The sequence below is a fragment of the Canis lupus genome, chromosome 1, assembly GCF_048164855.1.
Source record: "Canis lupus baileyi chromosome 1, mCanLup2.hap1, whole genome shotgun sequence".
Taxonomy (NCBI): domain Eukaryota; kingdom Metazoa; phylum Chordata; class Mammalia; order Carnivora; family Canidae; genus Canis; species Canis lupus.
The window spans coordinates 31,740,712-31,765,985 of NC_132838.1; the positions used below are offsets into that span (position 1 = coordinate 31,740,712).

A 25,274-nucleotide genomic window follows, 5' to 3' on the forward strand; every position below is an offset into this window, starting at 1 on the left:
GCAGGAAACCACAAATGTTGGAGAGGATGTGGAGAAAGGGGAACCCTCTTGCACTGTTGGTGGGAATGTGAAATGGTGCAGCCACTCTGGAAAACTGTGTGGAGGTTCCTCAAAGAGTTAAAAAATAGACCCTACGACCCAGAAATTGCACTGTTGGGGATTTACCCCAAAGATACAGATGCAATGAAATGCCGGGACACCTGCACCCCGATGTTTCTAGCAGCAATGTTAACAATAGCCAAACTGTGGAAGGAGCCTCGGTGTCCATCGAAAGATGAATGGATAAAGAAGATGTGGTTTATGTATACAATGGAATATTACTCAGCCATTAGAAATGACAAATACCCACCATTTGCTTCAATGTGGATGGAACTGGAGGGTATTATGCTGAGTGAAGTAAGTCAATCGGAAAAGGACAAACATTATATGTTCTCATTCATTTGGGGAATATAAATAATAGTGAAAGGGAATAGAAGGGAAGGGAGAAGAAATGGGTAGGAAATATCAGAAAGGGAGACAGAACATAAAGACTCCTAACTCTAGGAAATGAACTAGGGGTGGTGGAAGGGGAGGAGGACGGGGGGTGGGGTGAATGGGTGACGGGTACTGAGGGGGGCACTTGAGCACTGGGTGTTATTCTGTATGTTGGCAAATTGAACACCAATAAAAAATAAATTTATTATTAAAAAAAAAAAAAAACAAAAACGAGTAGAGGAACACCTGGGTGGCTCAGCAGTTGAGTGTCTGCCTTCAGCTCAGGGCGTGATCCCAAGTCCAGGGATCAAGTCCAGCGTTAGGCTCCCTGTGAGGAGCCTGCTTCTCCCTCTGTCTATGTTTCTGCCTTTCTCTGTGTGTCTCACGTGAATAAATAAAATATTTTTTAAAAATAAATTTAAAAAAGAAAAAGAAGTACAAATGATGTTCAGAGTTGTGTGGACTTCCCAAGCACAGACAGTTAACACAAATGTTTCCCAAACTGTGTTCCTTAGGATACCTGTATCAGAATCACTGTGGACTGGGGAGTAGGGGTGAGCAGACCAGGAGGGCTTGTTAAAAATGTACATTCCTGGAGTCTATTTGGTACACATCTCTGGAGAGAACCTGAGAATCCACAGTTAAAAACAGGCTTCCAAGATGAGGTTCCTGCATATTATAATTTGAAAATCACTAGTTTCAACCCCTAAATTCAACACCTAAATTACACTAAAATATCAAGTGAATATGCAGAGTTCAAATCTCTACTCATAATTTCACTGGAGATGTACAAATATCATAGATATAATAGCAAATGGGGATCCCTGGGTGGCGCAGCGGTTTAGCGCCTGCCTTTGGCCCAGGGCGCGATCCTGGAGACCCGGGATCGAATCCCACATCGGGCTCCCGGTGCATGGAGCCTGCTTCTCCCTCTGCCTATGTCTTTGCCTCTCTCTCTCTCTCTCTCTCTCTGTGTGTGACTATCATAAAAACAAAAACAAAAACAAAAAAATATAGCAAATGCATACAACATAAACTAGGATGATAGACTGAAAATATTATCTATCAGTGGATATTACAAGCAGAATACAGTATAATGGCTGTTTTAATTTTTTATTATGGATTTTCTATTTTTCCAGAATATGTATGCTAAACATATACTGTAATTTTCTTTTCAAGATTCTATTTTTTAAAGCAATCTCTACACCCAACATGGGGTTCAAACTCACATCTCCTAGATCGAGTCACAGGTTCCACTGACTGAGCCAGCCAGGAGCTCCTACATTGTAAAATTTTTAATCATCTAATGTTTTATTTTCATTCAGTTATTTTAAACATAGAGAAAAGGAAAGAAGTCAGTCCAGATTTAATAGATAGCATTTTTATCTATTTCTGCTTCAGCTTTTAAAAAATAAAATGTCAGATAAATTTCCGTCCTGTCCCTAGTCTCCTGGTATAGCCATTATTCTAAATTTGGTTTGTACCATTCCCGAACATATTTTTCACACTTTTTCTGAATACCAGTGTCGTCATCAATATGACATAATACTGCTTTGTCTAGGTTTCATAAATGATATTATACTGCCTAAATCATTTTCACAATTATTTTTATAAAATAGTTACTATTAAAAACTTTTTCACTCGCTCTGCTACTAAAGGAACTGTGGTGGTATCTCTTACAAACCAATTTACCTGATCCTTTTCCTACAACCTTGTTCAGGTAATTAAAGGAACATTTCACAGCAGGATATATCTAAAAATTGATCTCTAAGTTTCTGTACTTGATGTGCAAATTTGCTCAAGGGCATGGCCTTTCTGTGTTTCTCGCATATACAGTGCCTATTAAAATTTCACTCATTGCCTAAGAATGTTTTCTTAAAAAGCCTAACAAATTTAACCTTTCTGGAACTCATGAAAACACAACAGGCAGGATATAAAGACGGCTTTATCTCTGTATGTTATTCTCTTTAGCTTGACAAGTTTTACAGTCACAGACACTGCCAACTCTCCGACATCATCAAAGTCTCCAAGTAAAAGGCTCCAATTTGATAATGAAAGCTGTTCCCGTCCAATCACATTTGTCAGAGTCTTCAGGTAATAAACTCATCTTGATAAGGAGAAATTTAGAAAACAAAAGACCTAAAGAACACTTAAGACATTCAGAAATTTTTGGTCGGAAACACTTGTTCCCCTGGGTCAAATATGGATCCTTAAGTCAAGAGAACCTTTGTTTTGAGAATACACTACTTGGAGAGAGACCATCAAAGAGAACTTCAAAGAAGGATGAAGTCCTTCTACAAAATAAACACTAGAGCCTTTCCACTGACCAGCCTAGGGCAGGTTGACAGAGATCAGGAAGCACAAATGAAAGCCTTACAGGGAGTCTCCTCTCAACCGCCCTCCCCAACCCCCCACCCAGCACCTCCATCAACCCCGTCAGACATGGCAGAGCCAGGGCAATGCTGCCTCAAAAGGCACCCCCGGGGAATGCCCTCAGCTCTCCTTCCTATGCTCAAATCCCTGCATGCTGGAGATGGACTCTCTTCAGGCTGTTCTGAAAACTAAGTGAGAAAATGCTGACCTCATGAGCACTGAGGAATCAGTAAGTTATTTGCAGCAGCAGCAGCAACAAAGAGGTAGCCATTGACCCTACAGATCTTGAAGCAGACATGGCTGGTGGACAAGCAAGGTGACAGGTAAGGCCGAAAGCAGGTGATTTAAACTGTGCCTGGCACCTGTAGTAAGGGCACTGGGAGCTGGAATGGAGGGCCAGACTCCCCTCAGAGAGGAAAGGACTGAGTGGCCTCATCTCACCTCCAACAACAAAATTTTCAAGTCCCTGCACTTGTATCATCAGGCACATTGCACTCCCTAAAATGATAGGAGGCAATGAATGGCTCAAAGAAAGTGTGAAATCTCACAACATAAAAGGAATTATGAAAATAGCACAGTATAGCTACTAACCTCATAATATGACACTGATTTTTCAATAACTAAAAAACAAAGAAAGAAATAGAAAATGCTAAATTTTGTCAAACCACCACTCACCCACACTCTCTCTCTCAAAATGTATTCTAGGCATTTTTAATGGTACCTTTGCTGATAATTTTTCTCGGGATAAAACATGAACACAGAAGAAAAATACCAGTTAACTGTACAGTCCCATAAAATACACATTATTGGTTATAGTTGACAGGAAAATGCTTAGCTAAAAGTAAGTTACGTTTCAAATAAGAAAAAACAAAACCCCAAGGTCTCAAATAACTTTTAATCTATCACATAGTTCAATACTACTTACTCTCACATAGGAAATTATAGCAGACTATAGCCTGTATTTGAGATCAGATCAAATGACATCACTTAGGAAAGTGACATCACTTAAGAATCACCTAATTCATTTAAGAATGAATGCGTAAGTATGCCCTCTATAGAATGAGATTACAAATGAAGTCTGAGGAAAGATCAAAATCTAATTTATCTAACTAGGGGACAGCCTCATACTAAAATATAACTAAAGAAATTGGTAGTCGAATAAAATGTTTTGCCAGCAGCCTAATAAGGTGGGAAAGAGGGGTGTGGACAGAGGGGATAATCCCTAAGTATTTATGGGGGCCCAGGGTCCAGGGCCTGGCACAGTGCACTATAAGCCCCCAGATATTTCATGCCCCAGTACTGCTCAAAGAAACACAAAATAAGTCAGCCCCAACTGAAACTGTAGTAGTGTCTTTTTTCTCAACCATGGCTGCACATCAAAAGCATCTCTCTCTCTCTCTCTCTCTTTTTAAGATTTTACTTATCTAAGGGAGAGAGAGAGAGAGAGCATGAGCAGGGAGGAAGGACAAGAGGGAGAGGGAGAGGCTGACTCCCCATTGAGCAGGGAGCCTAACTCAGGACTCGATCACCCTGAGATCATGGTCCAAGCCAAAGGGAGACACTTAACCAACTGAGCCACCCCAGGCACCCCAGAAGCATTTGTTTTGAGATTCTTATTTAATAGGTCATGTGTAGATAGGCTTTTGGGTGTTCTGTTTGGTACATATGTTTTTAAAAAGCTTCATGCTTTACGTAAGGTATGCCCCCACCTCCAATTAATTTTTAAGAAAGTCTGTATCTTGTTTCTAGATAGAACTAAAATCAAAGCTAGTTCTGTTTCGATCAATAATATTTAAAAGAATGAAGAAGACTGCCATTTTCCCAATCTGAATTTTAAAAAGTGTTTCAAAGGTCATTGAACACAAAGCATGAAATTAGCCTCTTCGGAAATATCCTGACCACATGTTGATGTCAATGGCACCCAGAATATGAAAGCCTGGCACCCAACCAAAGGACCAAGAGCAGACACGGCCTTCCATAGTCACTAGGAAAACTAAGTACTACACTTCGTGCTATTTAAAGTACAGAAGCTTGAGACCAAAAGAGATCTTTGAGATTATCCTGTCACTTTTCCATTTTGCAGATAAGGCAACAAAGAACGAGAGGTTGTCCGCCATGCTGCGATGCTAACTCCATGGCCACAGGAATTACATCTGAGTGGTTTACACTGTGTGGCCCTAAGCCCAATAGGTTCTCCATAAAATTTAGAAAATGTCAGGTGCAGGTCCCTGGCAAAGCTGGACCCAGAGCCAGGCACAGTTTAAATGAGGATGATGGTGGTACACTGCAGCGATACACTGAAAACCAACTGATCCTAGGACGTGAAGCAATTTTTGGAGAACAAGCTTCTCCAACACACCGGAGTATGAATCCTCTCTCTCTTCACCACTGCCTTGAATCACCAGAATCATCTGCCCATCAAAGAGACATGCAGCATATAAAAAACATTCTTTCTGAGATTAACACAGCAAACTAATCTCAAAACATGTTGTTGTTAACATTTTAACACCTGGGCTGGAAAAAGCTCTGGAGAAGAGGAAATTAATTGTGTCAGATTTGCAACATTAAGTGTAAGGTTTAAATTAGAACAGATGGCTCTATTAGAAGACTTCTTGCCTCATCTCCGGTGCATTGAAAATCACGTTGGCAATGCTGCCTTACATCGGGGGGCCATTCTCCAAACTCTGCGTGGTTTGCCAGCAGTTGACCAGCAGGTGGCAGAACAGAACAGCCCATCTTCAATAAAGCCCCCGGCTGTAGAGGGTTGGGTGGATTTCCAGGGAAGCAGGATTTGTCTTCAAACAGGCAAAGACTAGGTTGGGAGCCAGCAAAGGAATAAAAACAGTCAAGTATCCGTTCACCTCAATTACCTACAGGATAAAATTCAGTCCTTACAATGCCACCACTGGTGAGGAACTTTAAAAGTATGAGAGGCCAGTGTCCAGCCTGGAGCATACCCAGGAGCCCAAATCAGTGTTTTTCAAACCTGCCTGATGATCAGCATGGCCTGGGGGTGCTTATCACAATACAGACCCCGGGGAACCACTCCAGATACACAAAATCTCTGGAGAAAGGGCCAGGGGATCACCTGGAGGGCCTGTCGGATGCTTTACTGCCGTTCCCCACCTGTGGACAGGCATTCCACAACTTGGTTAAATGTCAGGTGACAACATGTGTGGTTAGTGTCATAACCTGTCCACGGGTGAGTAATCACTTCCCAAGTTGGTCAGAGAAGCAACAAATGGGGGGCAGGACCACGTAACCTCCCACTGCTAGGCACAGGTTAGACAGGGGCCATGTGGCTGTCAGGCAGGCCCTCCACTCAGCAGGGGACTACTCTGCTCACTCCTTCCCTGTCCCTCTGGGTGACCTCAATACCTCAGGTATGCCATCTCCCCCCTCCTGCTTCATCTCTGCCTTCTGATTGCTGTCTACCACATGATTTTGCTGCCTACTTTGCATTTTCAATCTTTTTTTCTAGATGATGTGTTCCTTTCCATCTGATTCTCACTACTTCAAATGACAAAATACTTCACCCTAGTCATTCTGCTGCTCGTCATAAGTTCTGCCTGGAGCTTGAAGTCAGGACTCCACTCCCCCTGCACTCCCTTTTCCTCACTGGTGCAACCTGGCACCTCCTCTAATCCTGTCTGTCTCCAACCAGTTCATAAATGGAGAGAATCGCCTCACCACGGGTTTGACAGCCCACCTCCACCACCCCCAGCAGGCCCTGTTTTCCTACAGCAGTTCCACTCTCATCTTTTACGTCCCCTTGGTTGTCCCAAACCACTAGGTTTTCTTCTAAGCCTGACTTCCACCTTTGTACCCAAGGCAAAGATTACCTCCCTCTGAACAAAACCGAGTCTGCACAAAACTAGAACAGTCAAGATGTCCCTCTGTGTATCTCCGTTCTTCCCCTAAGAAAAGCTCCAGCAGTGCTTAGCCTCCGCTTGGTCCAGTCTCTGTGCTTCATGCTGGCCAACACACATGGCCACATCCACTTCAAACCACAGCCTTGATCCTGTCAAACTCTGCTCAGGAGCCACCATTGCTAATCAAACCCAAGCTTCCAGGCCTTTGATTTAGGTCCCACAATAGGGTCCAACTTGCCCTTCTAGACTCGTCTCAGTGCCCCTTCCTCTGTAGTATCACTTCTTACCTTCCAAGTGTCTACTGTTTATTTGCTCCATCCTGAAAACTCGCATGGCACCACAAAGCTGGCCACAAAGGATTCCTTAGTGTGCCTCGGTACCCCGTTACCCTTTCTCCTATCCACCAACACGGAGCAATTCCTTGACCACAATGTTAAGTCTGTGAATGTGCAGTAAAAATTTACTTAATAGACAATGTCAGAAAGAAGGCTTAATCCCTTTCCTTCTCCTCCTCTTCCCTCCCCAAATCATGCTGGTACAACAGACAAGCAAAAAGCACAAATATCTGATTCAGGCAAAGCTGCATTCCAATCTTGATTTCAACACATTTATTGACAAATTGGTCTTGAGCAAGCCTCTCTGAACCCCATAGAAAGACCAAAAAACAATAGCAACACCACCACCTAGGGGAAACAAAAAACAAGAATAGCAATATCGCCACCTAGTGGGTGGTATGAGTCAGGCACATGGCGCTGTAGTAGCCGGAAACCATTACTGTCAGACTAACTGTTTGAACATGAGAATTTGCAGGATACAGTCAGAAGAAAAGAATAGGTAAAGGGCTACTGATAAAAGTTTTTCAAGAAGGAAACACTTCTTGGAAGTGTAGTAAATAGTACATTGTGGCTTAAGCTGAACAGAAATTTTGAAATATCTAACTTTGAAAGTTGCCATATGAAATATTTTGGAGTTTTTCTTGCAACATTATTCTATGACAATTAAGGTATTCTCATAGCCATAAATAAAACTAAAGAGAATTAATTATAACCCTCAAGAAAATGGCACGACTTGCTCCCCAAATGTAATACCAGATAAACCAGGTTATCACTTTTAAAGAATACATAAGTAATTTCTTTTTTTTTAAGATTTTATTTATTTATTCATAGACACAGAGAAAGAGAGGCAGAGACACAGACAGAGGGAGAAGCAGGCTCCATGCAGGGAGCCCGATGTGGGGCTCGATCCTAGGTCTCCAGGATCACACCCCAGGCTGCAGGCGGCGCCAAACTGCTGCGCCACCGGGGCTGCCCTACATAGGTAATTTCTAATAAGCGCAGCACTGACATTTCAAGGTACCTGTCAATCTAGGTTACATGAAAGAAAATCACTGAATGAACACAGGATTATTTTTATACAATAATAACTACAGTAACTCTGCAGCAAGAGTTAAAAATCGCAAAGTATCAAATAGGCAGTTTTGTCACTTAAGGAGAAATATGTGGCATATATTTCAGAAGGGTGATTTAAATACTTTGTAAAAAATATAGTAAGATATATTAGACAAGGTAGCTAGGAACTATTTTAGGGCTTTGTAAAAGAAATCCTAATAGAGCAGAACATTTGCTTGTAAACAGTAGTGAATCATTCTTCAACAGGATCACATATGCATCATTCTATATGCCACAACCACAGAAAACTAGGAACCCACAGCCTTATAAATCAAAGTTAGTTGCTTCCTCACTCTCTGTTAGACTCCCCTAGTCAAATTCTGTCCTAGCAGTTCACTTCAAATCTCAAAAATAAAGACTCATTTCATGGAGCCTTGATGAATCCCATCTGAAGGTCATTAAAACACACACCCACTTCCACACAAACCAGAAAATCAGTAGAATTCAAAGACTCATTAATCTGGAAGCTGGAAGAGATACTGACAACACCTAATTCACACCTCTCATTAGGCCGAAGGGAGTAAGACAGCTGTCCCTAAGGTGGTCCGCGGCAGGGTCAGGACTCCAGTCCTGGTGTCACCCCATTTGGACTCCGCTTGCTCTAGGACACTTCAGGTCCAGCTCTGGAGTTCGTGCATCCCCCCTTGATACTCTTCAAGCACATCAGTGAGTCATGTTTCCGTTTCCTTGAACTGTTCCAAGTAGTCTTTGGTAGCACAGAGGTCATTCGTTCACAGTTCACATGCTAACTCATCCAGAGTTCTAACACACTTAGGAATCATGACTTACCATGCCACCTTCACATTAGTGAAGCGAATGGCTAACAAAATCTAAAAATAAGAAGAGATCTAACTCTTAGCACTTAAAATACTTCCTTTCAACCTCCTGTAAAACAACAGCCTATTTAGGAGATGAAAAGTGAGTCATTTCTTTCATCCAGCAGACGGGCTCCCCAGGCACAAACTCTTGCACATTATACTTCATGGGGCCTTTTAAATATTTACTTGTTAGCAGTATTCTTCCTTTCAGGTCAAAGATTATAGTACTTAGCAACACAAAGAAAGCAGAGGGATATAGTTATGAATTAGTAAACTGCTTGGCCAAGCCTTCCATTCATTAATTCAGCCCAACTTCAAAGGGGATTTTAAAGAGGTTCATCTGTCAGAAATTAACTGTAAGAAAATTACTGAATCAAAAAATGACTTGGCCAGTCTCTCCAAAGCTGGTGTTAAGGGAAAAGCGCCCTGTTTTAGGTATAGAAGCAAAAAGTCTCTTCCTATGCAAATAAGTTTGTTTTGTTTTAAAAGTTAAAAAAAAAAAAAAAGGTTTAAAAAGTTTTGTTCTAAAAGTTTAGAAAAAAGTTTTAAAAGTTTTTTTTGTTTCATTAACAGCAGGACTCTTCCAGCCTTTGATATGCTAATGATGCTGTAAATTTCCAAGAATAGGGGGAGGGGGAAATTTCAGTTTATTTGGTCACATTTATTATCTGGAGGGGGCTGGTGGTTGGGAATAATATATGAAAAACACACGACACTGGATCAGTACCTTCTAAGCAAGAGTGGAGAAATGACTTTTCTAAAAGCATCATATATTGTTCTTTAGCAGCAGAAAAGAGTAGACCCTCATTCACAACTATTTCAGGGTAAATTGAGAGTCTCTCTCTATTTTAAGTCAAATTGGAATTAGGAGAAGGAGCCTACCAGAGCTAAATCCTTCATAGCTTAACTTCTCATTGCCAACCAGACTGCCAATTCCCCCTGGGCTTTCGAAATCGCTCCCTGGCTCTAAGCGAAGCCCCTATACCTGTTCCTGCGGAATGAATCAGAGTAATTGCGTATTTTCCCTGAACTCTTTGATCTGCATGCTCTAGTCTATTTCAGTGGTTTTTAACCGTGGCCATACATCAGAATCACCCAGGGAGCCTTTAACTCTACAGATGTATGGCCCAATGCCAAATCTACGGAATCCAACATGATTCCCAAAGAGGCAGCAGCCAGAGCTGAAAACCACTGTTCTGCTTCCTAGGAAGGTGAAGTCAACAGACAAATAATTGATTGTGCATGTACCATAAGTTGAGCATGTTGACATTAATAAGGGAAGGCCTACCTAGCAACATTTTAGTGAGTCCCCAGGTTTACAGATAAATCAGTAGCATTCGCAGGTGTTCCTTTTCTTTCCTGGGCCTTGTCCACAAGGAAACAGACACGTATTATTTTGGGAGGAGTACAGTCCTTAGAACAAGGGGTGCCCCACAAAGCTCTTGCAGGTGCAGATGACTGCAGCGGGGTGTCTGTAGGTCCACACATCTCAACCCCTGACCCCCCCACATGGCCCATACAGTGCATGGCCCAAATTTGGGGCTCAACAGTTGATTACATGGCTCTAAGTCTCTGGAGGATACCTGAGAAAGTCACAACCACAAATGCCCCCAGTGCTAAAGCCAAAACTACTCTATGCTACCCAGCCCAGGATGTAGGTCTCCAGGGGGTCTCGTAAGTAGGTCAATCACCTATAAAAGGGATTTCTGAAAAAAGTTTTCTTTCTAAAGTGTATTTATTTAGCCTATCTTATACAGTCTCTAAGCACAGTATGTTAGAAAAAGGCTTGATCAGGAGGAGGGAGAGAGTTAAAATTAAAGACATATTAATTTAAAACAAAAACAGCTTTGATATAGGGGACCTTGGAATAGAATATAAAAAGAACCTCTCCCTCTTTCCTTTCTGAATTTCTTTAATCTAGACACCTTGTTTTGGGTAAAAATAATCCAGCATAGAGACAGGGCTAAGAAATGGCTATATAATAAAAACATGAGTCCTGATGGAGATGTAAGTGAAAGTGAAGGGTCTGAGGCTGCCAAGGCTCCCAGCTGCCATGCCACCTTTGTGCATGTACATGCTCCAAGATTTAGGCACTTGACAGACAGACGCAGCTCCAATATGGCTACCTTTCTCCTTCTTATTAGTAGCATGGTAGCATTTTTACCTTCTTCCCACCCCAAGGAGAAAAAAAAAAAAAAAAGGCCATAAATCTCTCTTTGAAAACTTAAAACAAGAATATCCAAGACGAAAGTACTTCTTCCTTTGCAGCTCTCATGCCAAGCAACTAGAAAAGCATTTCTTTGGCAAAGATGTGAAAGTCCATAGGTATTCAAGGGTCAACTTGATTTAGGCAAAATAACCTAAGGGTCAGAACCAACCCTACCAGGCTAAATCATTGAAAATCTCCAGGTTTGTGACTATAAAATGAAAAGGTTCTATTGCCACCCTTGAGACAAGGACAGGGTAGTAAGGACAGGGTTCCCTGACATGCCAGCATTGCATCTACTTTGCACTTTTGAACAAACAATGCAACATGTCAACTATTGTTGAACTACAATGGGAAGCCTCCGGGGTCATGTGGAAATTATTTCTTAAATGAAAGCTTTTTCATCAACTGCTTGAGAAGCACTTAATAAATTTAAGAATAGACTAAAGGATTATGTGGATGTGTCAAAATAGGATTTTGATGGACTAAGTGAATTGCTCGACTATCATGACATGTACAGAACAGGATTCCATTCGTTAATAGGTTTAAGGTTATAAAAGGGTGCTACGTTTGGCAAAATAATCAAGATTCTTGAAAGAATCAATAGCATCACAAAAGGATATCCCAAGAGTCTGCTGCAATTAATATAGCAGAGCTTCTCCTAAGGATTAAGGAAGTCATATACCTTTTTAAGTTCATATCCATTTCTTACCTAGATTCAACTGGGGACATGAAGGAGACCTCTCAAAGCTGCAATGAAATAACCCTTTAAAATGGTCTCTAGAGGGGACGCCTGGGTGGCTTGGTTGAGCATCTGCCTTTGGCTCAGGACATGATCCCAGGACCCAATCAGGCTCCCTGCATGCAGCCTGCTTCTCCCTCTGCCTGTATCTCTGCCTCTCTCTCTCTCTCTGTTTCTGTCTCTCTCTCATGAATAAGTAAATAAAATCTTAAAAGAAAAAAATGGTCTCTAGAGGCAGCAGTAGCAAATTATTCCTATCTTGCATGAGTTAATCTCAATCAAAAAAACAAACCTCTATCAAATAAAGTTTCAAGTGCACAAGATTCCCACCCTGAAATAAAAAAGTTAAAACTTCCCAATACTGAGTAGTATACAAAAAGCCTAATATGCCTTACTTCTCATGGGTCCCATATAAATGACATTCCTTTTTGGTGTTATTTGAATATTGCTCTTTTTGCTTCCTTTAGCAAATGCACATTTGAGAGATCTAAAAGTAAATCTCATGACCCATTAAAGTGAAGAAGCAGGACAAACTATGAAACTCTTCAATAAACAGAGGACACTGCAAGTTAAAAAGCACTTAAATATGATGCAGGTGCCTGTATGCATGTTGTCTTTCAATTAAAAGTTCAAGAGGGGCACCTGGATGCCTCAATGATGGAGCATCTGCCTTAAACATGATCCTGGGGTCCCAGGATTGAGCCCCACATCAGGCTCCCCGCAGGGAGCTTGCTTCTCCCTCTGTCTCTGTCTCTATCTCTCTTTCTCTGTGTCTCTCATGAATAAATAAATAAAATCCTTTAAAAAAAGCTCAAAAGAAACAACAAAATAGAACATTATTCTCTTATGTAACATATAGTCTTATATCAATTTGACAAAGTCACAGTTAAATATAAAGATATCTATTAGGTTTTCCAAAAGGACATCTTGGGTTAAAACAAGACAATGAAGAGAAATATAAATCTGTCATCAAAAGCCAAGGGACACCATTCCTTTTTTTTTTTAATAAATTAATTTTTTATTGGTGTTCAATTTACCAACATACAGAATAACACCCAGTGCTCGTCACCCATTCATCCCCACGCCCTGCCCTCCTCCCCTTCCACCACCCCTAGTTCGTTTCCCAGAGTTAGGAGTCTTTATGTTCTGTCTCCCTTTCTGATATTTCCCACACATTTCTTCTCCCTTCCCTTATATTCCCTTTCACTATTATTTATATTCCCCAAATGAATGAGAACATACACTGTTTGTCCTTCTCCGATTGACTTACTTCACTCAGCATAATACCCTCCAGTTCCATCCACATTGAAGCAAATGGTGGGTATTTGTCGTTTCTAATGGCTGAGGAATATTCCATTGTATACATAAACCACATCTTCTTTATCCACTCATCTTTTGATGGACACCGAGGCTCCTTCCACAGTTTGGCTACTGTGGACATTGCTGCTAGAAAGGGACACCATTTCTAATAATGTGAAAATCTAATGTAAACTTAAGACTCTCTAGTTCTTAGTTGAAAATAGTATTTATTTTATTGAGCTAATGAATTGTTGATCAAGTACCTAAAATCCTCTGATGAAGACTTTAATCTCTTAAATTTCCTGCATCAAATGGAAACGAAAGAACACAAAGAATTTATTTACTGAGGTATATATTGAGGACCACTATGCATTCAGTGGATTGGGACTTGAGAAGAATGCAGGATGAGTAAGAAGAAGTGGTTGGATCCTTGGGAAACTGGTCAGGGTTCCTGGTCAGGAAGACAAGGGAATGTGAGTTAGTAGGCATTACTACAATAAATTATATATATGTATATATATAATTTTCAATTTGCGAACTGCATGGTTTTATTTTACAAATGCTCTTTCACATTTACCAGAGAAGATGTGATATGCATTAATGTTACACTTTCATTTGACTTCCCCAGTGGAGAACAACTTTTCATTAATTTCTTCCCTTTTGTCTCTATTGATATTCTTTGCAAGAGAGAGGGGGGTCCTCTTTCATGATATGCTTTCTATTTAATCTTTCTGCATTAATCTTTGACTTTCTCATCTAGTTCAGTTGCAAACTCATGCCTTTCTTGCTTTCTCACATGTGTTTCTAGGTTGGTTAACTGCTCTCCTAGTGGTGACCATTCTTATATTACTGACCTTTACTGAAAGTGCTTACCTAACTTTACATCACCTGATTTTTTTTTTCCTGATCTGCATCCAAATGAATTTCTAATTTCCACCCCTATTATTTCATTTACACATTTAACCCCGAGGCCAATTTCTTTCTAAACAAAACGAGACCTTTGTGCTTGTTACTCCCATTTACAATTTTTTTTTCAACTTATTATTATTCATTTAATTCAATAATGTAGTATGTTTGCCAAATCCCATCTTATAAATTCCAGGAGACGGCCTAAATTCCTTTTCTGCATTTTCTTGTATTTAGCTGAATACAAGTTTGAATTCAAGTTAGTTTGAATCATTTTGTTATATTTGGGGTGGGTGGTAGGGGATGGATATGAGGGATAGGGTGACTTTGTATTAAGACAGACGGAGCTGCTTTATTGGCTCAACACTGTACAAGTTGCATGAACTTGCAGTATGGCAGGAAGAGTTTACCTGCTTAACTTTTTCTCTCTCAAGTCTCACAGGTAATGTACATACAGCATTTAGTCAGACACTGCACACCTCAATGAAAATGGCTATTTTAAGCAGTATATCTTGGAAGGAATATGGATTTCCCCCTTCATATGGGAACATTCCTTCTATCCTGCCTTCCTTGTGAGCAACCATTCTCTTCCCTTCTTGTAGTCTTTTTTTTTTTTTAAGATTTTATTTATTTATTCATAAGACACAGATAGAGAGGCAGAGACATAAGCAGAGGGAGAAGCAGGCTCCTTGTGGGGTAGCCTGATGCAGGACTCAATCCCAGGACCCCAGAATCATGACCTCAGCCAAATGCAGATGCTCAACCACTGAGCCACCCAGCCGCCACCCTCGCGCCACCCTCTTCTTGTAGTCCTGAAGGAACAATCTATGTTGCCTCAGTTTTTCTGATGTGCAGTTCTTGCTTCAATGGACAGTAACATCACTTCACAACTTTTGTCGACATTGTGCTGATGTTTGTTGAGTCTGTTGAAAGCTAAATTACTATAGACTCTCTTCTGATTGCCCCTGAAATGGTGATGTTCACAAATGGCTCTTGCTGGGATTCTCTCTTCTAGGCCCTGATGATATCTTCCGGTCAACATGGCTTCAACCACCATCACATGCTATAATGACTACAATGCTTCCAGCACCTACACTCCAGTTACCACATCCAGTTTCTTTGCTGGCAGTCTCCATCTGACTACCCTGCAAGCCCTCAAATTCAGCACACCCAGATCAAAACCTAGAGTCCTTCCTCACACACAGACAGTCCTCTGGCTGCTTAATATCAAACCCATCAGCTCTGCTGCCCAAGACAGAATGTTCAAAGTCAACATGGGCTCCTCACTTTCCTTCTTTCTTTGAATCTCTTTAATCCACTCCTTTAATTCAGGCCTAATTAAATGAAAGAGTTTATATAGTTATCGTAGTTCAGGTTGCTATGACAAAAATTCCACTGACTGAGTGGCTAAACTAGGCAGATCTAGTGTCTGGTGAAGGCCTGCTTCCTGGTTTGCTGATGGTGGTCTTCTCATTGAATCCTCACATGGCAGAGAAGAAAGAAGCAAGCTCTCGTGTGCCTTCCTCAAAGGGCACTAATCTCATGTGTGAGGGCTCCACCTTCATGACTTAATTTCCTCCCAAAGGCCTCAACTCCTAAAAGCATTACATTGAAGTTTAGGAGCTCAACATATGAATTTTGGGGAAACACAAACATTTAGTCCATAAAATACAATAACAGGTACTCTGAAAAGGATCAAGATCTATTGGCTCCTTCCCAACCGTCCCTCCATTACCTCATGTTTTGATGACAGCAGGCTTCTAGTGGTTTTTCCTACTTCCCTTTTGCAGTCCACCTAACCAGTGACAGCTTCACAAAAACTACAAGATAGTTCCTTACCTTGTAGCATACTACAATGCCAGTCTCAGTTTGGTTCTCTATTAATTAGCATCCCTTGGCCAAAATAACAGTAATCAGCTTAAACAAACTTAAACAAAGGGAGTGTACTGGAAGTTCACAATAGTAGTACATAGATACCAAAAGTAGGAATACAAGTGAACTTCAGAAAAAATTGAAAATGACAAATCAGGCACCCTGAACACCCGTGACTCTGGGGATTGATGGTGGGGATGGGGCATGCCAAGGAGTACACCTTCATCATGAGATGCAACAAGACTAACATTACTTGGGAACAATATTGTAACAAATGACTGTGATTCTGTCATGGCAAACACTGTGTCTATCGGTTTAATTGCTGGGACACACTAGTCAAATATATCAACACTTCTGATAAGTTAAAGAGTCACAGTCACCTGTCAATGACTGACCAGATCTGCTCTAATAACCGAAACTAGGTGGTTTTGAAATTTTATAGTCAATAATACTGAATACCTAGGTGTTTAAAAAAAATCCCACTTAAAAATACTTTAACAATTTTCAAATATTACCTCCAGCTTAACTATGAAGAAAATGAAGTCAGGCCAATGGTTTTTCAGGGGCAAAAGCACTATCAAGAGTAGAGACCCACTTCCCTCATAAATTAAGGCAAAAATCATCAAAATACTCGCCACCACTACAAATACAATCTTCTTTCTCCCCCACTCATACACACAACTATATCCCAAGAGAGAGGAGAAATTAGGAGAAGGTATATGAATGTGACTTCATCTGAAAAGTAGGAAAATCATCAAAAGCAGCAGGAAATGAACCGTAGTTCTCAACGGGAAGAGTATCTCTCCCTAGCTGGCATCTGAGAAATGCATGCAACATTTCAGCTGTTGCATCACTGGCATTTTGTGGGCGGGCAGCAGGGATACTGGACACCTTGCAATGTGTAGGATAGTATATAGTCCTGAATCCTTCACAGATTTCAAAAACTCTAGACTTATATCAGTAAAAACAACTTCTTTCATATTATCAGAGCTTAGAAATTCATTTCTACCTTACACAAAAATATAATCTTTGTGCTTGACTTTAATGCATGCTAAGTTTTCCAGATATACAAATACCACTGAAGTTAAAAGAATCACTTCAGATTTGCTTCGTTTGGAATTTTCTCAGTAATTGTTCACTGTTTCTGAAAGTTGCATCAGTGACACCCCCACTGCTCACAGTGTCTGCGTTATCAGCTTTCCCATCATGACATTCCACATCACGTAAGCATCTAATCGCCTCATAACACCTTCTAGGGTAGTTTGGCCAGAGCAACAAATGTGAAAAACTACAAATGGTCATCCTTTTGGTGACATTACAGTTAGGGCATTAGAGAGACTTTAAAGAAAATTTTGTGTATAGATGGGTTGCAATGTGTAGGAAATTCCCACTTCAAAATAGGAAAAGGATATCACAAAACATCAGTTACAAGTTACACCAATCCAAAGGAGGTCCTAACACCTTTGTGTAGGTAGCTGCTTGCCTGCCTCAACTCTTTCAAACCCTGCTGTTGATCCCTAACAGAGCCGGTATGGGGAAAAACTGGCTGCCACCCTCCTAGGTCATTTGTCTTTTTTTTCTAGGTACTACTAAAAGAATTCTTGAGATGAATCCTTTCTCCACAATGCTCACAGATTCAGATTTGTGCAAATGAACTAAAATGATGGCAGCTTCTCCTTGTAGTGGTGGTGGGGGGGGGGGGGGGACTATACAATGCCACCCAATGCTGAGTCCTGAGTCTGTTCTTTCTAGGATGGCAGCATCCTCACACCCGAAACACTAAAATGAAGATGAAATTACAGTAAATGGCCTTCTGCACATTTCTTTTTAATTCAGGTCACTCTTGTGTTTTCAATCATTAGATTGCACAAGACGTAAAAGTCAAAGTTCAGAGTTCAGAGCACAGCTTTCCGGCAGATCCCCTGCTTGGTCATCAGCAAACCACCTACACTCTGGGTGTTCAAGTTTTTCCAGCTGTGAAATGAGGAACAGATTTGTTTGTTATCTCTCAACACAGGGACATGTTATAACCTAATCAAACATTCTGAGCTACCTAGCTGTTTTGAATTCTATTATATACTTTTTCAACAAGAATTCAACACTATATAATGTTTTATGGTAACTTAGACTGTATGAAAAAGATTTGGACCTCTTCAGTCTTGTTTCCTCCATGTATAATAAGTGTAGAAATAATGGTGCTAACAAAATTAGAATTGGTTTATCTAGCCATGTGTGTAACCCAGATACTCTAGAAACCTCCAGTACTTAAGATACCTTGTGATTATCAAATGACAGATGTTCAGTTGGGTCCAATCTGATCTCAAGACCAGGTCTCAGGTTGGGTGAGGTCAGTAGTAGTAGAGAGGCTAGGAAGTAACTTTCCAATGTCACCTGCATGTCTTTTCTGTTGATCAGTGTTTTTCAGAATTCAGAATTCAGAATATAATACTCTGGATACCCAGATGAAGAATGTAGTAAATTTAAAATGAAGCAATAACAGAGGTGTTTTAACGTTCTCTCACTGCCTTCTTTAAACTTGATTTAGCAATGTCTGCTGCAAAAATGAAGTATTTATCAGCCTATAAAAGGTCATTAAACTCTAGGTTGCTGAGTGACACAAACCTAAGAACTTTCTAAGTATTTTAAAACTTTTACTTTTTAATCAAAAGAGAACATCATTAAGCTAAATCAATTGCAATCAATGCTGCCTTGGGTTCAGATCATTTCTTTCTTATTAAATTACAGTAAATTCAAATGGAAAAGTAATTTTTGATACTTTTAATAACCTTAATGTTTCTAGTAAGCATTAGGATGAAGACCTAAGTTTGTACGTTTGGCAACTATGGGAATCAAGGGCAGCCCCGGTGGCGAAGCGGTTTAGTGCCTCCTGCAGCCCAGGGTGTGATCCTGGAGACCTGGGATTGAGTCCCACATCAGGCTCCTTGCATGGAGCCTGCTTCTCCCTCTGCCTGTGTCTCTGCCTCTCTCTCTCTCTGTGTGTGTGTCTCTCATGAATAAATAAATAAAATCTTAAAAAAAAAAAAAAAACTATGGGAATCAAAAACTTTAATTTGTGAGAGAAAAAAATGATGCTTTTTAACACTCCCAACCTCCAATATTGCAAATACCCTTTAGAAAATTCAGGGCGCCTGGTGGCTCAGTGGCTGGGCATCTGCCTTTGGCTCCAGTCATGATCCCGGGGTCTGGGATTGAGTCCCACATTTGGCTCCTAACAGGAAGCCTGCTTCTTCCTCTGCCTATGTCTCTGCCTCTCTGTTTCTCATGAATAAATAAATAAAATCTTAAAAAAAAAAAAAGGAAAATTCATCCCACAAAATGACCACTTTAGTCTATAATATGAAATGTCCACACCTATCATTGTGTATCAAAATGCAATAACTTCTTGAAAAGGACTGTCATTTCTGTCATTTGTTAACACCATCTAAAAGGTTTTGTTTTTTGGTTTTGGGTTTTTTTTGTTTTTGTTTTGTTTTTGTTTTTTTTTAAGATTCATTAATTTATTTGAGAGAGCAGGAGTTGGGGCAAAAGGAGAGAGAAGGACAAAGAGTATCTTAAGCAGGCTCCACACCCAGTGTGGAGCCCTATGCAGGACTCAGTCTCACAGCTCTGAGATCATGACCTGAGCCAAAATCAAAAGTCCAAAGCTTACCTGACTGAGCCACCCAGGCACCCCTCATCCTGGAACTTTAATCTAAAATAAACCTTACCAGGATTGTTGGGCATGTTTTGATTACACTCCAGGGCCTGATTTTAACTTTCAATCTAACAAAGCAACCATACCCACTGTTATTTTTATAATGTTTGGTTATGTTCTCTAGTTTCATGTATACCCAATCTCAATCTAAACTAACACCTAAGTCACTAAAGACCTGTAAAAGGTTCTCTGTAAGCTTGTGGAAACCTCTCTCACCCTTTGCAATGTATTCAGTTCCATCTCTGGACATGTCTTAACTATTGCTGAATTGTACCTGCCAAGCAGAAAACACATGTGAGAGGAATGCTATTTTTTTTAATTCTTTGGTGAAACTAAAAAATGGCTAATACTGACTATAAGAGTTTTTCTTAAATCAGGCAATAGCACCACAAACTCAGGAATTCATTTATTTTAAAAATAAGAACTGAGGTTAAAGAAGAAGGAAATGTATATGCTTTAATTTTTCTCGTAAGAAGACCTATTAGATTACGATCCCCTAAATAACGGTGTGTATTACATCTTAGGACTACAATGTGACAGCACTATGCATATACCGAAAAATGATAACTAAGAATTAAGCTGGAATCTTTTTTTTTTAATTTTTATTTATTTATGATAGTCACAGAGAGAGAGAGAGAGAGAGGCAGAGACACAGGCAGAGGGAGAAGCAGGCTCCATGCACCGGAAGCCCGACGTGGGATTCGATCCCGGGTCTCCAGGATCACGCCCTGGGCCAAAGGCAGGCGCCAAACCGCTGCGCCACCCAGGGATCCCTGGAATCTTTTTTAAGATGTGAAGATGAAGGTTTATTTTCAAAAACTTGTTATTTTGAAATCCTTATCAATTTACAAGAAAGCACAAAGAAACGTACAGGAAAGTCCCATACACCGTCTCCCAATATTATCTTACATAACTACACCACAGTATTAAAGCTAGGAAATTGACAATGGTACAATGCACACTTTAAAAAAGAAAAAAAGGTTTTTTTAATTTTTTAATTTATTTATGAGAGAGAGAAAGAGTGAGAGAGAAGGTGCAAGTGGAAGGAGGGAGAGGGCAAGCAGGGGGGAGGGAGAAGAGGGAGAAGGCAAGCAGGGGGAGGGAGAAGAGGGAGAGGGCAAGCAGGGGGAGGGAGAAGCAGACTCCATGCTGAGCACCAGGTCAGAACCCACATAAGACTCAATCCCACCACTGAGATCATGAACTGAGCCAAAATCAAGAATCACCCAACTGACTGAACCACTCAGGCGCCCCCAGAATCTTATTCAGATTTTGCCTGTTACATATGGACTCATTTTGTGTGTGTGTGCATGTGTAACTCTATGCAAGTTTATATGTCACTTTACAGACCCACCACCAATTCTATAAATCATCACCATAAGATTCCCCCATGCTTTACCACTTTTATAGCCAAACCCATCCCATCCTTAACCCTTGACAACCTGCAATCTGTTCTCCAGTGCTATAACTGCTAATTTAAGAATGTTATATAAATGGAATCTTGCAACATGTTTACTTTTTTTTTAACTCAACATAATTTTCTTAAGATTCATCCATGTTTTGTTTTGTGTATCAGTCATTTGTACCTTTTAGTACTGTGTATTATTGGATATGGATGAAATGGATGTACCACAGTTTGTTCAACTACCAAAGGACTTTCTGGTTATTACAAATAAAGCTGATATTAACATCATGTACAAGTCTTTTATCTCCCTGAGATATATGCCTAAGTGTACGTCCATTTTTATATTTAAGTGGAAGTGCCAAACTATTTTCCAGAGTGGCTGGACAAGTAATGGAAAAATGATGCAGTTTTTCAGGAGCCTCACAAGCATTTGGTGTTATTTTTTATTTTAGCCATTTAAGTGGTATGTAGTGATAACTCTTTTTTTTAGTTATATGGTTTTAATTTGCATTACACTAATGGATAGTGATGTTGGACATCTTTCATATGCTATTTGCCATCTATATATTCTATTCCAGTAAATAGCTGTGAACATTTTTGTCTAGTTCTAGGTCCTGAGGATTTTGTCTTTGGTTTTTTTTTCTAGAAGTTGTAATGTTTTACAATAAATCTGTGATCCATTTTGAGTTAATTTTTGTATAAAGTATAAGCCTTTGTTCAATGTTCAGTTTTTTGCCAATGGATGTCCAGCTGCTCAAGCATCATGTATTTAAAAGGTATCTCTCCTGGCTTGAACTGTTTTTCTCCTTTGTCAAAACTGAGCATATTTGTGTGGATCTATTCCTGAGTCCTCTATTCTGCTCTACTGATCAATTTATTGTCTATCCATCTCCAATACCAAAAAATCTTGATTACTGCAGCCTATATAGTAGGACTTCACATAAGGTAGAGTAATTTCTCCTATTTTACTTTCCTTTTTCAGAGTTGTTTTGGCTATTGTATGGTCATTCCTTTTCCAGAGGAATTTTAAAGTAAGATTGTCAACTTCTAAAAAAAAAAAAAAAAAGTATTGCTGACACTTGGATAAGAATGGCATTAAATCTGAGATCAATTTGGAGGGGAAAGGCCATCTTTAATATGGTGAATCTTCCAATCCATGAATACAGTATGTCTCTAGGTATTTAGGTCATCTTTGATTTCTTTCATCAGCAGTTTATAACTTAGAGCATACAGACCCCATACATGTTTATTTCATTTGTTCAGAAAAAATATGGGTATTGAATTTTTAATTTCAGTTGCCACAGAAATGCAAATGATTTTTCATATTAACAGTTATTTTTATTTTTTAACAGTTATTTTTAAATGTTTATTCAAACTAATTTCAGATTTTCCCAACAATGTGGGACATTTTTTATTCTCCATGGATAATACAGCTAAGAGAATCTACTTAGAAAAAAAAAAAGAAGAATCTACTTAGAATGACTATGGCATGCTTTTTGTTCTTTTTATCATCAGTATACATAAATGTTTAGAATTACATCTTCATGATCATATGCATTAAGAATCTACACATTCAAGACACTGTTTTGCTGTGAGAAATTAAAATAGAATGCCTTCCTAGACAGTTTGCAATCTACAAAGAACATCATCGTGGTTAAGCATATGAAGCACCCACAGAGAAAGCTCTCCAACAAACAGAAACTGTCAACATGAACAAAAATTAAGTCAGTTTACATGTTATTTGCTGGCCTTAGTTCCCATTTATGGGAAGGAGAAAGGTGCCTTCAGCTCCCAAAATTAACTACAATGGTAACTATTAGTGTTTAGTTTTTAAAATGAAAGCATTTGCTGAAAGAAAAATATTTTATGCACCTCTAGAAGAAAGCATTTGAGGATTCTGAGCTTTTTGAAAATGAAACATCACTCAGTGCTCTAGCCGGTATGATTCTGTGATCGGTGTAAAGATTTCCTGTGTATTCATGGGTAAACATAAAGTTCGGTGGGACCTGAACAGTAGAAATGTGCTTTTGTGAGAAGGTCTTTCATTGAATAATTTTTGGACACCTACTATGTGCTAGACTCCACACTAGAGGTTGTGAAACAAATGTGACGGAGTTCAGCTCAGTCGGTTAAGCATCTACCTGTTAGTTTCAGCTCAGGTCATGATCTGAGAGTCATAAGATTGAGCCCCATGTCCAGCTCTACAGTCAGCATGGAGTCTCTCTCTCCCTCTGTCCCTTCCACCCCTTAACACTATCTTTCCCTCTCTAAAATAAATACAATCTTTCTTTTAAAATGTGATCAGTGCCAATATAGTCTTCTGTTCTTTTCAAAATCAATGCAAGGGACGTAACCATCCAAAGCAGCAGTCCTTAACCTTTGAAAATATGTTGATCACCAAAGATACTTTCTGCAGAAAGCACATATACATGCAAACGTTACCCCTGAAATCCATGGACCTCAGGTTAAAAATCCCAACCCCACAGCACAGAAACAAAGGAGGTAAGGATAAGTTCTTTCTGGCTAACTACTTGAAGAAGAGCACCTCTCCACTAGTCTCCGAGTAGAATAACACATGACACAAAGCAAACAACTCAATTAATATTTGGTAAATGAATAAATTATGAGTATATGAGTTGTGCCATAATTCAGTTGCAGCAAATCATTTCAAGCCAAAACAAAATCTCAGATTTTCTTAACAATAACTTTAGGGGCACATCCTCTCTACTTTTTAACTTTCTATTTTGAAATAATTATAGACTCACAAGAAGTTGCAAAAATAGTGCAGAGGTTGCTCTGCTCATCACCCAGCCTCCCACAACAAGGACATCTTATAACTCTAGTGCATTATCAGAAGCAAGAAACTCGGCATAGCATAGTTAATAAAACAACAGACCTAACTGGCATTTCACCATTTTTTGTACATGCTCAGCTTCTTACCTCAAAGAGTTTGCCAGAATTAAAATACTGCAGCAGTAGAAAATAGAACAGATTTTTATTCGCTCTAAGTATGTGGCAAGGTACTACCGAGCAGGAAAAAAGACAAAAGTCCTGGTTCTCTTAGCATTGTTGTCCCACATTTATTGATTTGAAGGGTACTTATTTTATTTATTTGGGGGAGAGAGAGAGAGAGAAGGGGGAACAGGAGGGGCAGAGGGACTAGGAGAGGCAGACTCCCCACTAAGCAGGGAGTCTAATATGGGATTCGATCCCAGGACCCCAGGATCACAACCTGAACCGAAGGTAGACACTTAACCAACTGAGCGACCCAGGTGCCCTTGAAGGGTATTTCTAAGACCTTAGGCACACCAAAAAGGCTAGATTTCCATCAAAGTGAGGTATATTACCAAAATGATTCCAGAGAGTAGGATCATCACTATATTCATCTGATTAGAGCTTCTACACTGTTAAGTATCTCCCACACAGCAGTCTCTCTGCTGAAGGAAGCTACTTGCAATGCTGGGAGGAAAAGCCTGGAACTCTCCCATGGCCACCAAGCAGGACAAAAGTGCAGTAATACAGAAAAGACACAAGTTCTGGAGTCACAAATTGCAGGAGTTTTACCATATCTTCTAATTCTAATTGCATACTCCCAAACATCTCACTTCATTTCTCTTAGCTTTAACGGTAACTCAAAGAGTATTATTATTATTCTAGGTTTTTTTTTTTAAGATTCTATTATTGACTGATTGATTTGAGAGAGAGAGAGAGAGAGCGAGCACAAGTGGTGGGGAGGAGTAGGTGGAGAGGGAGAGAGAATGTCAAGCACGCTCTGCTGCACTGAGCATGGAGCCCAGCATGGGGCTCCAACAAAGGAAACTGAGATTGTGACCCGAGTTCAAATCAAGAGTTGGACACTTAACCTACTGAGTCACCCAAGTGCTTTTTTAAATAGGGGTTTGTAAGGTCAAAATCGATAAAGAGGTGAAAGGGCTTCACAAAGCAGTGAAGAGCTCTCCGAATGTAAGTACTTACTGCTTCTAGCAGCCCTCTGCTGTCCCAGACATTCTCTCACAAACCCCAGCCTTTGATGGCTCAGTCAGTTAAGCATCAGACTCTTGACTTCAGCTCAGGTCATGATCTCAAGGTCATGAGATCAAGACCCTTGTCAGGCTCCACACTGAGTATGGAGCCTGTTCAAGAT

At 40.0% G+C, this 25,274-nt stretch overlaps 1 protein-coding gene across 1 annotated transcript in view; it reads right to left on the reverse strand.

Annotated features, from left to right (window-relative positions):
- Positions 1-8,689, reverse strand: part of NHSL1 (NHS like 1) — a 152,584-nt gene extending 143,895 nt beyond the window's left edge. Inside the window, exon 1 of the mRNA XM_072825123.1 lies at positions 8,668-8,689. Coding sequence (XP_072681224.1) covers positions 8,668-8,674 — 7 coding nt within the window. The 5' untranslated portion in view covers positions 8,675-8,689. The remainder of the gene's footprint in view (positions 1-8,667) is intronic.
- Positions 8,690-25,274: the final 16,585 nt, after the last annotated feature.